Here is a 15,713-nt window from a genome sequence, read left to right on the forward strand (position 1 = left end):
TTATAAATAATAATTTTTTAAAGCATAACAAATTATAAACATACCTTGAATTTACAGGGAGTTCAGAGTTCAAAACACATGCTGGAATTCCAAACTGTTCAAGGAAAAGACGTAACCTGTGTGGAAAAAATGACATTTCAAAATTGAAACCTGTATGGAACAATTATTTGTTAAAATGGTATAACCCTTACTGAAACTGGGATTAGTAAATGATTAGTAAATGATAATATACAAATATTACTTTAAAAATGGTCACATTGACTCTGGATTCATGCTTATTTTCAAGAAAATTGTAAAAATGTATTTATAAGTAAAATACTGTGAAAGAAACAAAGAAACTAATTTATACATTGCAGACTGTACTTACAATCCACATAAATTGCCAAAAGGGGGTCACAATGTACAAAAATAGCCCTTACTGTGTTAGTTATAGAGTAGAATTATGGTGATATATACTGCAAAATCAGTCATTAAAGGTACTCCACTGAGGTACGGCCGAATGTCACAAAAAAAAGTAAAATTTCACGAACCGATAATTTTTTGTTACCTGCGTGTTAGGGACATTCAAACAGAATCAGTGATACATTGATATGTGTTCTTTGGATTGGCAAATCGTTTGAAATACATATTTTCTCCAATTTTGTAGGAAAAGCGTTTAAACACCTTTCAGTTTGCAAATCTGAATAAAAACAACGGTCACGTGATGATTGTCGGGATGACTAAAAAGCGAAACGGAGAATTTTTTGTGTATCGGCAGCAACGAAAGTGTGAAAGTGGAATATACCAACAATCCATAAATTTAAAAGCAAATTATGGGTTTGTTTGTTAAATTTCTTGTTGTTCACATATGTTCTTGTGAGAAAAATCTTTCAAAAGCAATTTCAATACATTTAAAGCATTACAGTGTTGTAATCATGTTTTTTTCTCCATTACAATGATGAATTTAGCTAAACGTACGGAGTTGGAAACGGACATACACAAATTTTACAAATATTCTATGTTAATTTGAGAGCTTTCGTGTAATTATTAAATATTATGTATTAACTTTGTAATGGTTAAAATATCCTGATATCTAGGCTAAGAAAATTTACTTTGTCAATCACTGTTATGGGTCCTATTTCAAAGGTCACTTTGGTTTATCTGACACCCGTCAGGAAAAAAACTTCGTAATACCTTTTATACAATTAACATGAACTTGAGTATTGTAAGCATAAAAATCACACGCACACACAGAATGTTATTCCAGAGATTTCTCTTTAACTCTGATCAAAGCACTGAAAGCACTGGCTAAATAGAGAATGAATCCGGCCTCATTAAAGGACATTTAGGCTTCAATTTTATTAGTTAATATTTCTTATGTATGTCTAGTGCATATTATTTATAATTAAAATTCTATAATGAAAAATCGATCTCCTTTGCTAGATAGATCTGAAATTTAATATTTATCATTTTACATACATACTAGCATAGTTATCCGCATTGGATGTAAACTTTGTTGATGAGAAGATTAATACGTTTTGATCTAGACATTCAAAACTATAGGTAATTGATACCTGTTTCATGCACATGGTAAACATTATCAAAAAGGTCTGAAAAGAGTTACAATCTGGCTCTATTAATATAATTATTATCATTATTGATTTAGCAGATATCCTGATTAATTTCTTTTTTATTGGAAGGCCTCCGTACTAGTGATGGGTCAATTGAGCTGTCCTTTAATGTTACCAATATATTGAAGCTTCCCGGTGGAAAAGAAATTGAGAGCGTTATAAGAGTAAAAAAGGAAAACTGGAATAAAGACAAACAAGGCGACGGTAACGTTCACAGGACGCAGCCCCCAACACAGTCAAGCTTCCACAGCAGGGCTATTGCCGTGACTAGTGAAATAAACTTAAAACTGATTATATAATTGTTGTTGTTTAAACCCTAACTTTCTTTCAAATTAAACGAAACAAACAAAATCATGATACTTGCAAGACAAATGTGAAGGGCAGGTAAGTAAAAGTAACTTTAAGAATTCAGTAAGATAATAGTAACCTCACCTCATACAACATCCATTGCTTAAACTATGTTTTATAATACTTCCAACTCCTAGACGGTATAAATTTGGGAAAGGGCAATGCATATCTTAACCATTGTTTTTACTCCTTATAGCCTGTTTATCTTGGCATACTCATTGCTAATAGATTTTTAAATATTTTGATAAAAAAGGTCAGGTTCATTTCCCGACTATTTTGAAAACACGAGTGACAGGTTTCAAAAATTGCAATGGCTAAATATTGATCGGGTGCATTTCATTGCATAACTAAGTTAGGAAGAGAACCCTGCTTTTCTTGCTTTATAGCACTAAAACCTTTACTTTTCTCTACTTTTGTCTCTTCTTTCTTCCTGTTTTCTCTTTTTTTGTTTAGTCTTTTTATTTACCACTTGAAAGCCTGAAATTAAATTTTTCATTGATAATTTAGCTGTGGTCCTGTGTTGCTTGGTTGTGTGGGTGTTGCATATATCTCTGACACAGCGGTTTCACGACAAACCTAACAACAAGCAGTTCTTAAAACAGCTGAAAACTAGCGATTTAAAAGAAAGAAATATTTTCATTTTGTTATAAGTATCCAACAAATTACAACGCATTCAAAGTTTAAAAGTAGCTTTGGGTTACAGAATTGTCAATAAATGCACATTCACAAATTACGCGGATGAATATCATTTTAATCAATGAAAATGCTATTTTAAGCGATGTCGAGAGCGTATTTCACAAATAAATCTGACTGTCGAGTAGTTGAATATATACATGTCGGAATGTTTTGGCGAGAAGATTTTTGTTAAATTATTTACATCAATGTTAAACAACAGGTTTTTCTTGAACAAAAAACCTCGAAACTAATAAGGATTACAAACCCGAAATGCAATGGAAAATCTAAATTTAGTATTACTTGATTTTATTCAGGCATTGTTCGTATATCTTCTCCGTGGTACAAGGGTAACGCGCTCGTTTAGTGTGTCTGGGGTTCAAATCCAATTCAAGGCAATTAGTTTTTATAAAGTTTCTTTGTTAAGGAAATAGCCACGATATGCAAGGATAAAGTATGACTGTCATAAAAATGAACATAAATGATTTTTTGATGCAACCATAGTCATGAAAAATTCCATATGTATCAAACTCTGGTACCAAGCAAGAAGAATTATAGTACATAATAAACTTATACAGGAAAATAATACAGTTTTAAAGTGCGATTTAGATTGCAAAGATCAGAAAATACCACAGAGCTTGCAGCCTTTTGATTTATCTTGTTTTTCGTATGTATGTTCTGGATATTAGGTAGGTGGTTATCGTAATACTTTAAGATTTATAAGAGTATGTATTAGAAGCCTTTCTGATTGTTTCGGAAATACTGGATATCGTTTTGAAAATTTATAGAGTTACTTAAGTATTTTTAAAACATGAACGAAAAATTTCACAGTAACAGGAATTAAAATTAATTCCTAAGTATTTCGGTTACAGAGATTAAACTGTAATCAAACGTTTAATGTCTCCTAAGAAATGTTCTTTGGAATTAAATACTAAGTGTAAGCACTTGAACATAAACAACCAGATTGCTTGCAAAATCTTTATCGGCAGGATAAATTGGTTCACAAAACATGATTTTTCACAGTCATGATCAAATGAACAGACTGTCATTTTCTTCCTGTTACCGAAAATACGAACAGACAGTCATTTTCTTCCTGTTACCGAAACAAACTCACCAGGAAGATTTCAATTAGAAGACACGTCACTGACAGAATGTTCTTAATATCTGAATAGAAGAGAATTTGCTAAAGCCAATTTATGAAAGAGAAATCGGGGTTGCTACTTATTAAATTATTTGCCCATAAAAGAGGGTTTATTTTACTCGTTTAGATTATTTTCAAAAACAAAAGTCGCAAAAAGCAAAGGTTAGCTGATATTAAGATGTAAACCGCGACACATAAAATTCATTTACCTGTGAAACTGGAGTGAAAATGTGTTAGTTTATCCGTTTTTTTTCTTCAGTGCCTTCAGCACTTTGATCTCATCTGTAGCACAAGTAATTTATATCGTTTTCACCGAAAAATCATTAAATTCTAAACAAGTTTCTAATAGAATCATAAACATTTATTGTATCATAGTTTGAAGACTTTTCTGTTGAAAACGAGTCAGAGTTAAATCGAATTCATATACATGCACAGTGCGTAACTGGAGTGCAGGTAATAGTTCCCAACACTCCAGAGCATGCCCATTGATGTACTCATTCTTTTTCTTTGGGGGGGGGGGTGCTTTTTTTGGAATAACGATAGAAATGCCACATTCTGAAGCTGGTTCATAGGTTTTTTTCTGGGGTTTAATATTGTTACAACAGGGAATGTGCATTTAATTTTGCCTATGGTATGAATATGATGTAATTGTGTGTGGAACGTGTATGTACGATCCTATCAAGATAGCCTACGAAACGTAACTCATTACATACACAGATGCCTGTTTGTGCCAGAAACAATTTTGCAAAGGGGGCACCTGAGTTCTTACTCCACCAGTAAAACTGAAGGGTCGCTAAAATGACCTACACAGTCTTGTGTGACGTAACCCCCACTACATCCCAAAAACAATCAAATCAAATGAGACATATCATTAACTGTATTTGATTTAAATACGTTATAGATAGTGTTAAATACATTTATTAGTGTGATTACACTGTGCTCGTTATAGTATAAATATCACCGATGCATTATGTTTACCTTAAAATATTGAAATTGAAACTGAAATGTCAATGAAAATAATTGTACATGTATATAATATCTTTCCGTTTTGTCTAGAAAATGTCCGCTTCGCTGGCGTTTGTTTTTTCAAGACAACGAAATTGCTACCTTGATTATCTTTTATACAGTTTTTCTTCGTTATACTTAAGTTATATAAACATGTCAGATAGGTTAGAGTGAAGAGAAAAAATCAATAACCTTTTTTTACCCCCGTTTACTCTGTTGTTCCAAAAATGTCCGTTGCGTATTTTAGTCATACCCGATGAATTGTGGGTAACTTCTGTACATGTCTGGGAAAGCCAACTTCCATTTTTGCATCAAAAGCTAATGTGAATATGCATTTTCTAGCATAATTGTTGTTAGAGGGTTGGTTAAAGTGTAAGTTATTGTTATTTTAGTTATAATATTGTGATTTGTGAAGAAATTTGTTTACATTTTTTTTGGACACCAAATTACCTGTCAGACCTCAGTGTAGCCCCTTTAATCGCATATCATAATTATGTAAATTATTACTTGAATCTTGAATCATTTTACTTTACTCAAAATCTTAGTTTCATTTTTCTCAAGTTTAATTTTCTTAAAATATTTAAGCTTATCTGGATACATGCAGCTTTAAACAATGAATATAATATATGTAGCAGTGACTTAATGGTCCACACGCCTGTTTTGAAACTAATGTTTGTGGGTTTGAGTCCTGTTGGCATCAAAATTAGTTCTCATACAACACTCCCAGTACTTGGTTCACGGGTCGAACTTAACAGTACAGAAAATAAGCTCAAAATACCAAGTATAAATCAAAAGGTTAAAACTAATGCACTCCTGAACATTTTCAAAGAGTCAAAAGTTATATTACAGAGCTTGTGTATCATTATCAAAGCTGACTTACCTAACTGAATGATTTTAAAAATAGTTTCGAAGTTGTTTAAATTTATTGACTTTTTACAAAATGACAAAAGTTCAATTAAAAAAAAAAAACTTTAAAAATTATCTCCCTTGTTAACTTTAGATATTATCTCCCTTTATAGAGATAACAACTATTATGGTTAGCTAAACAAACTTATACTCACTTGTAACATCTGTCTACATTATTCACGAATAAAATAGTTTTTCCCCTCACAAGTCGCAATTTGAGCAATGCGTAAATCAAAGCAAATTTGTCCTCTTCACTGCACCTAAAAACAGACATAGCAACAGCATATGAGCCGCGTCACAACAAAACCATCATAATGGGTTTGCGACCAGCATGGATCCAGACCAGCCTGCGCATCCGCGCAGTCTGATCAGGATCCATGCTGTTAGCTATCTCTTTCTCTACTTGTTATAGTGTCTGTAAGCAAACAGCATGGATCCTGATCAGACTGCGCGGATGCACAGGCTGGTCTGGATCCATGCTGGTCGCAAACCCATTATGTTGGTTTTGTCATGGCACGGCTCACATGTTTAAATACATACAAGTCCTTATGGTAAGGAATAAGTTGGCCAGAACAACAGACTGATATAGATCATGACTTTATTGTTATTGACAAACACAGTGGCGGCTTGGCCGAGTGGTTAACTCGTAGAACTAGTAATCTAAGGATTGCTGGCCCCGTGGGTTCAGAACCAGTCAGGGCAACCATCGTTACCTTGAGGAAGAAACTTTACATTCATTGCTTAGTACTGGTTGGTTCCAGGAACGGATTCGAGAGTCTTTCAATAAGCTTATAGCTTCCAAAATAATCAAACTAAAATAAATTTGTATCAATAAAACTGACAAAGATTATAGATTCACTCAGTTTATATAAAAAGAAATATTCTTACTTTATATGATACTGTGTAAGTTGAGATGTCTCAGGAAGTTGTGACTCATTCAATTTCAATATCACCTGTAATTACATAATGCAATATGTTGTACTTGTATGTATTTATATCACTTGCTAAATTTTTCAAGCTCTTTTTCTTTTTGATCATAATAATACTTTGAATACTAGCAGTAAAAAAGATTTGTCTATGCCACCAGAATACAGCGATGTCAGACTGTAAATTCCTGCAATTTTACAATTTCACCCAGATTCATAATAATTTTCACAAAAATTTTGAAAATGTATTAAAAAATAAAAAAATTGTGAAGTGAACAAAGAAAGTTATTGACACATTGCAAATGGCACTTAAAATCCAAGTGAAGTACCGACAATAGGGCCAAGATGGCCCTAGATCGCTCACCTGACCCATCAAACTCATCTGAACAATTACCTAGACAAGCATTCTGACCAAGTTTCATGACAGGTTAGTCAAAAATGCGACCACTAAAGTGTTAACAAGGTTTTTCTATTTTTAGCTCCTGTGACCTAGTTTTTCATCCTAGATGACCCAAGTTCGAACTCATCCAAGCTATTACCTAGACAAGCATCCTGACCAACTTTGATGATGATATAGTCAAAAATGTGACCACTAGAGTGTTAACACTGTTTTTCTATTTTTAGCTCCTGTGACCTAGTTTTTCATCCGAGATGACCCATGTTCGAACTCATCCGAGCTATTACCTAGATAAGCATCCTGACCAAGTTTGATGATGATTGAGTCAAAAATGTGACCGCTAGAGTGTTAACAAGGTTTTTCTATTTTTAGCTCCTGTGACCTAGTTTTTCATCCGAGATGACCCATGTTCAAACTCATCCGAGCTATTACCTAGATAAGCATCCTGACAAAGTTTGATGATGATTGAGTCAAAAATGTGACCGCTAGAGTGTTAACAAGGTTTTTCTATTTTTAGCTCCTATGACCTAGTTTTTCATCCGAGATGACCCATGTTCGAACTCATCCGAGCTATTACCTAGATAAGCATCCTGACAAAGTTTGATGATGATTGAGGCAAAAATGTGACCGCTAGAGTGTTAACAAGGTTTTTCTATTTTTAGCTCCTGTGACCTAGTTTTTCATCCGAGATGACCCATGTTCGAACTCATCCGAGCTATTACCTAGATAAGCATCCTGACAAAGTTTGATGATGATTGAGGCAAAAATGAGACCACTAGAGTGTTATGTGGACGGACATTCAATGATCCTAAAAGCTCACCCTGAGCTAGCTTAGGTAGCAATCTGCCTGTTTAAACAGAACTAATTACCTGGATAGAATAACAAAGTTTATTCAGGCTGCACAATTGTGCAATTTTAACCCAACAATACATGTATGCAATTGAATACTAAACTGAAGTATTTATTTTTTGTTATGAATAAAAAAAATTGTCACAAAAAAACAAACAAACACTTAAAAGCAACAATAAACTTTGTCAATTGTTTTGTTCGTTTCATTTTACGCCTTTTTCCAACAGTATTTCAGTCATATAGGCGGGTAGTTTCCTAACCATCGTTCCTGGAGAGTAACACCAGTACTAGACTATCTTTCTCCTCGCTAAACTACCAAAGTATCTCCCAGGGATCGAACCCACGCCAGATTAGAGGGTAACTGGATTAGAAGTCATCGACTCTAACCCCTCGACCATGGAGGCAGTATAGACTTTGTCAAAATCACTGAACAAGACTGTTTTATTAATAAATATATTCAGCAGAGAAGCGCTATGGCTTACATGTTGTAATTTCTTTTGTTTTTTTGTCATATCAACACGGTATATGGTGACTTTCCAGCTTTACTGTTGGAGGCAGACCGTGCATTATTTCAAGCACAAACTGGCATCTCAGTAGAAACACCTATATTCTGTAAACTAGCTATATAGCTTCTTCACATGAAAAGAATCCAAAGTCCCTGTCGCGATTGTTGTAAGTTGGACTGAAATTGCATAAGTATCATGTTACTTTGTCTTGGTTTGAATGATAAAGCTCCACTTGTTAATTAACAGATGAATGAACTTTTCAAGAATCTCGACATTCCCTATAAAATATGAGTCAAACTACACAAATATCCCTCACTTATTGCATAGTCTAAATACAGCGCGTTTAATTCAGCACTATATAAAGGAAGTGGGCACAATGAATTAGCACTGTAAAAGTATGACATTATGCATTGATCTTCAACAGAACTAATAAATTATACTTTTAGCAGTTTATACTCCAAGTTGGTCTACTTTGTACCATATAAAAGACTAATAACCAAGGACATTTCTATTCTTGGCACCAAAACAATCCTAGCATACCAGAACTCATTATCAAATAATACCTGATGAACTTTTATTTCAAAAGAAAACCATTCCTCTACTAGAACATTGCTGTCTGGGTTTTAAAGCTCTTAAAACTCTTTATAAAAAGCAATTTAAAAAAAACAACCACAAAAGTACGCAAGCAAAACATAACGTAACATAACATAATAATGTAGGATATTACCAACACTTGGAAATACATGTATTATGGCTAGGGAAATTCTTGTGATTTGTTGTACATTACTTTAGTGACACTTTCTGGCTGGCAATTATCTTCCAAGCTACATTGAATCTTGGGTTTTACATAAGTACTTATCCTTAAAAACCTGCTTGACTTCTTTATATGAGCCGCGTCGCGACAAAACCAACATAGTGGGTTTGCGACCAGCATGGATCCAGACCAGCCTGCGCATCCGCGCAGTCTGATCAGGATCCATGCTGTTCGCTTACCAACTCTATTACAAGTGGAGCAACTGACAGCGAACAGCATGGATCCTGATCAGACTGCGCGGATGTTGTGACGCGGCTCATATTTGTCCTGCTCTGAGTTTAGAACAGTCTGTTTGAAAGAAATGGGATTTCAAATATGAAATACAAAATTTGACCTAACAACAGTATAGACCCTGGTCTAACAGTACAGAAGAGCAGACTGACTTGGTTCTATACTGGCGACAAAGGCTAATCACTTTTGGTTTCCAAAAGTTTATCCGCTAATAAATTATTTAATTATTCTGCAAGTAACTGAGAACTTCTATCCTAGGACTGTATACCTAAGACATTCCTTATCCAGCTCTAACCTTTCCTGTTGTTTTTATATATTAAGCTGTCTTTTTACGTTATTTAAAAACAAACTTTGAGACAAACGCATGACATGATCTCATTGATCAAATCTCTATAGACTAACATGTGCAGATAGATGAAGATTTAGTGGTTTTGAATCATTTAGCTCTTATGATATTACAACTTTTAGCTTTATGTCTTCAACAGATTCTACTTATGTGACCAATACAGATCAATATCAGCCGGCCTATATTTATGGACTGATATCATGGTTTGCACTGTATGGTATTCTGTCAGTTTATTATAAAATTTTCTCTAAAAATGATAAATGGTTATGTCCAGTATGAGAAACAAACACCTGGACAAGTCCATTTTATATATTTCAGTTGATAAGGGTATGATACATACAGCATTGTGTAGAACCATCTTCTTTAGGGCTTTAACATCATCACCGAGTGTAGCTGACATTAGAAATGCCTGGTAAATCTTTGGCATATGTCTGAAATATAGAGAGAACATTATAAACAAGATAATGCATTGCTCAAATACTGTGAATAAATTACCATAAATTGCAAAAATACATATACATGTATTTATAAAAGTCTCTAGTATGTCCAAGATGCATAAAAACTGTGCACCCATGTATACAATTATAGGGAAGAAAATACCCATGTGTGGAAAAGAAAATGCAATAGTGGGGCTTTGTTGCACTTTTTAAATATGCCTGACTCAGGGGCCCTATTTACTAAGAGTTCACTGTAATGAAGGCCCTAGTAGCTTCATTATCAAAACATACTTGTCAAAAGACAAGGCACTAGTACGTGAAAAGAAAGAAGCTACCAGTTTCATTGAAAGAAAAACAAATAATAAAACACTGAAGTACTGTATAAGATGTATACTTCAGGCAAGAAAAGCGCTTATGTACCATTTTTTAGTGTATTAGATATTACCATCACTCTCCAGAAGCCATTGCATAACAGTCTATAGAGGCATTTAGACTTTATTATCAAAGAGAAACTCATGAAATCCCTTTGTGCAGCACTTTCTGATATGATTCAAGTAATAAGTCAGTACCACTTAATTCTGTAAAAAGTTAAACCGGATGTTCTTTATGAAATACATAGTTCAACTATGAGTTTAACATATTCCTATCTCTTAACTTTCAATGATGCAAGGGACAAAACTTTAACATGCCAATATCTAATATGTTCAAGTGTTGTTCAAGAGTTGTAGTTACTTGTGGGAGAAAAATTTCTAATCTTTCTAGAACCACAAAGTAATTAGCCTTTGCCACCAGTAAAGTCAGGTAAGCCAGCAAATCTTTGTAGTCTGACAAGGTTCTATCCTGTCGATGGCCAAAATTCTAATTTTCATCTTGATATCTCTAAAATCGATAATGGACAGTTCCAAAATTGGCTGCCGGACAAGTCCATTTAAGAAATTCAGGGTTGATAAACAATTTACCCGAGAATGGCTTTAACATTATCCTCATAGCCAAAGGAGAAGACGAGATCAGCTTCATCTATTACTATCATTTCTAGTGACTGTTTAATGTTTAAATTTCCCGCCTCAATGTGTGCCAGCAGACGACTTGGAGTACAGACAACAATGTCCGGTTTTTCAGATAACATCGGTCTGAAACAAATTTTACAAGTGAAAAATCAAATTTCAAACATCCAGGTTTTAAAAATAATTATGATGCATGCTTAATGTAATATAGATACATTAGAAAGACTTAATAAAAACCTTCTTATATTTATCTCAATGCAAATTCTATATCCGCTTGGAGTCAGTTCCCAATTTTTACAATATTTACCTCCCTTGCCAAAAGTGGCAACCATTTTGGAAGTCAATCTTTTACATGTATATAACATAAGTGATAAGTATGAAAAAATCCATAAACAGCTGATTTTGGTTACTTTTCAAATACCTTTATACATATGAAGGAAAATATTATTACAGCACCAACATGTTAAAGACTTTTATCAGTTTTAATGAAGATGGGAGATTTTTATCTTATCTTAGGCATATAATATATTGGAAATGACCGTCATAAGGGAAGGCAATAATTGCTATTTGAAAAACATGTTACATCTATACCAAAATACACCAAAAATATCATAAAATCTGAATATTTCAGAGGAAGGAATGATCAGATTACAAAACCCACCTTTGTGTAGGTAATGGTACTTGTGGGGAGATATCAACACATCTAATTTCACGTGAACATGATGTTGTTAGTTCCTGAAATATAATTAAGCAAATGAGCCGCGTCACAACAAAACCAACATAATGGGTTGGCGACCAGCATGGATCCAGACCAGCCTGCGCAGTCTGATCAGGATCCATGCTGTTCGTTATCAGTTTCTCTACTTGTTATAGAGTTTATAAGTGAACAGCATGGATCCTGATCAGACTGCGCTAAAAGCGCAGGCTGGTCTGGATTCATGCTGGTTGCAAACCCACTATATTGGTTTTGTTGTGACGCGGCTCAAATGTATGAACCTTGTCTACCATAGCAGTCATGATGACTTGTTTCACCAGAATAAATCACATGCACCCTTCTTATCAGTAAGGTGTGACCCAGTTTAAGATCTTCATTCTAAAGTTATTTATGAAAAAATATGGGCCCTGCAAATTCCTTTGACGTGTAATACCTTTAAACTTTTGAAAATCATGTACTCATTCCTTATCCACTTTCAAGAAGGCAATAGCAACCACAGGTTTGGATTAATTAAAGGTCATGAGGTGACATCAAATTGGTGATCATCAGGTCACTTATTGAAGCATTACTGAGGAGCTGATTTTTATCAGATTCAGTATGACCATACCTCATACAGATAACTAATTCAACAAAAATGTGAAGTTTTAAGTAAAAAACTTCAATGGTTATTTAATAATAATGAACAAAGCAGTTAGCTCAAATTAATCTCAGTCTTGTTATTGCAAAACAAACCTTTATTACTGCAAAACAAACAATGTTTCCTGATCTGTGGGCAGAAAAATGTTGCTTCTTTCTGAAGGCTATTTACAGGGCTGCATTAGAGCTTTTCATGAATGCATTTATATTTATTTAATGATCTAAGGGAAGTAACTCTTACTTATATCATAATTAAAGCTACAAGAGTTACAACAATAAAAATGGTTTAAGAATTTTATCACATTGCTTTATTTCCATTTAATGCTCATAGAATTTGTACTGTACAATAACATTATAAATATTTAAAACTTAGCAACATATTTTATTTCTATTTACTTAAAAAATAATCTTAATATCAAGTTCTCAACTACAAGTATGTCTATCAATTTTTCTTCAATTGTATTTAAAAAAACCAAAACTTAACAACGTTTTCTTTTATAACTCAATGAATTAGATTAAAAAGAAGAAGAAAAAAAATGTAATGTCCCTCAAAACCATCAGAATATTTGAAATATAAACAAAATATAAAAATATAACTTACTTGTATGTTTTTATGGGCCTGGCTACACAGTTCCTTTGTAGGGGTTAGTATAATTGCTTTAACACTTTGTTCTGTGGCCGTCTGAAACAAATAAACAGTGAATCTTTAAAAATACATTAAATTTTTTGTTTTAACCCTTTACCAGTTGATTTTCTTTAATATATGGACATATCTAACTGTCATTTTTTGCACTGTCAATTATCAACTTTGGATTTCCACCCCTCCCCCTTTTTTAGTTAAGTTTACGCTGCCACAACACTGTATAAATTATATGGCAAGAACAGGCACCTGAGTAGAACCACCAATCTTCCATTAGCTAGCTGGATAGCTTCCATACATGAAAGAATCCAAAGTGCCTGTCAAGATTAGAACCCACAGCTGTGACAGGCAAGTGGTTTGAAGTCAACAACCTTAACCACTAGACCATGGATGTCCCTTTGGGGATATGAAGATGAAAATTTCAAAAAACACAATCAACAGTAAAAACAGTAAAGACCCAGGTAAGACTGCAAGGATGTGCGAGCTGGCCTGGCTCTATACCGGACACAGAAGCTAATTATTTTTTCATTCTAGCCAGTTAAAGGTTAAAGACAATATTGTAACAAAGTAAAAGAACATACAAATAGCCATTTATCAAAAACATAACACCGAAAACATTTTATTCTTGGTTTTAATTTCAAAAATAATTAAATGCCAATATATATTCACATTTTGTATAACTGAAATAATAAACCGTTCAAACAAAATTTTGCAGGCACAAGTCTTTGCAAAGGTTAATTACTATTTCAAAATACCTGTTTTGAAGATAGAATTTTCTGGATAACTGGAATTACAAATGCACCAGTTTTTCCTGATCCGGTACGGGCTTGGGCTAACACATCTTTGCCTTCAAGAGCCAATGGAATTGCACGTTCCTGAATTGGAGTAGGACTTGACCAGCCTAGCTTGGAAATGGCCTGAAAATGAAAGATTGGTTAATTAAACAAAACAAATCTGGTGGTGTCCCCAAGTGATCCCTGGGGTTCAAACCCTGTAAGAAACTTGACACTCATGGTTTAGTATTGGTTGTTTCCTGGAACGGATTTAAGAGTGTGTCTATAACTATAAGTTTTATATAGCAAATATAATATTCTGTATATAAAGTAAGTTATATTTGTTGAAAAAAACATGGCAAATTTACAAAAAGTATCATGGACAAAATGTGCTTTAAGAAAGATAACAAATTGTTGTAAATGGCTCAGATTATGATTTTACCATCAAATGTAAAAGAAAAATAGCGTCTACTTTTTTTTCGAGGTAGCACGTTAACATATAAAAGTATTAGAAGATTTGACATGACTTAATTTCATTTTAATAAAAATAAATTAATTATATCAAGGTTGCAACTAGCTGATTGTAGAGAAATTCAAACTTAACTTGTGTTCTGATATTATATACTTCCATGCCAAATATAAACACATTTAATAGGAAAATTGCTGGAAAAAGAAAATTACTCTTTCAATAAACTAAAACTTAACTTGTGTCTTGAAACAATATAGTATTACTTGCGTAACAAAAATCAACAAAATCATTTAAATCCTTCATAGGTCATTCTGCTGAAACCAATAATTTAACTTTAAAAAAATTGCTTAAAAATAGGCATAGCTCTATAAATAATGAGTTGATTGCAGCAAAAATGCAACTTGGCCTCACCTGTCTTTTAATATTACAAACTTAGGCTGTCCTTAAAAAAATGTTTGTTTGCAGTAACCCGACCCAGAATTTTCAAGGTGGGTAGGTAGGTCGCTTTATTTTTTTTTTATTGAACTGTTCTCCCAAATAAACATGGAATTTCAAAATGCTGGACAATATATGCTTTGATAATCTGGTAACAATTAATAAATTGATAACTGAATTCTAATTTAATAAGAACTACATTTTATTTCTTCTATTAACCTTTAAAAGAACGAAAACAAAGCACAAGGCATAATTTTCTAATTCAAAAAAAATAATAATTTTTTATCCAGACCATGAAAAAAAATTTAGTAGGGGCAAATTTTGTGAGTCTGTCGCGTTACTGCAAACAAACATTTTTTTAAGGATGGCCTTACATACTAAATATAAACATTAAATCACTGAAATCCTTTAAAAGTTATTCCGCAGAAACCAATAATTTCTCTTAAAAATAAACACAGTCAATTAAATCCTTCAAAAGTTGTTGCAAAAGCAAATTGTCTGTGGACAGAATTACAAACTGACATGCGACCAAACTGGGGTAAGGGGCAATTTCTTTTGTTCAATAGAGGCCTATTAGCCTCTTCTTCTATTGTTACTGAATGAACTCCATTGTTGACAGTTCTGTTTACAGTTTGATGACCCCTATTTCTTTTCAGTCCTGCGGAAAGGATGGACAATGCCATACCATTATATTTATAAATCCTGAAGGTCTTTGGGATTATAAAAAAGGGTTCAAAATTTCAAAATTGCTCTTATTCAAATTTCCTCCAGACACCAATAACTAAAAGTAACAATATCTCTTGACGGTTCAGGATCAGTGATTTTTTCACTGTATTTTACAGCGGAATAAAGG

General features: G+C 33.4%; 1 protein-coding gene across 1 annotated transcript in view; it reads right to left on the reverse strand.

Moving 5' to 3' along the window:
- LOC132744732 (probable ATP-dependent RNA helicase DDX56) overlaps positions 1-15,713 on the reverse strand; it is a 49,757-nt gene that overhangs the window by 23,697 nt on the left and 10,347 nt on the right. Inside the window, exons 2-9 of the mRNA XM_060733510.1 lie at positions 13,939-14,100; positions 13,145-13,225; positions 11,854-11,927; positions 11,148-11,318; positions 10,092-10,182; positions 6,571-6,635; positions 5,838-5,942; positions 45-116 (exon numbers count right to left, since the gene is read on the reverse strand). Of these exons, the coding sequence (XP_060589493.1) occupies positions 45-116; positions 5,838-5,942; positions 6,571-6,635; positions 10,092-10,182; positions 11,148-11,318; positions 11,854-11,927; positions 13,145-13,225; positions 13,939-14,100 (821 nt within the window). The remainder of the gene's footprint in view (positions 1-44; positions 117-5,837; positions 5,943-6,570; positions 6,636-10,091; positions 10,183-11,147; positions 11,319-11,853; positions 11,928-13,144; positions 13,226-13,938; positions 14,101-15,713) is intronic.

Source organism: Ruditapes philippinarum, unplaced genomic scaffold (assembly GCF_026571515.1).
Source record: "Ruditapes philippinarum isolate M1 unplaced genomic scaffold, ASM2657151v2 ctg1935_1_1_1_1, whole genome shotgun sequence".
Classification (NCBI taxonomy): domain Eukaryota; kingdom Metazoa; phylum Mollusca; class Bivalvia; order Venerida; family Veneridae; genus Ruditapes; species Ruditapes philippinarum.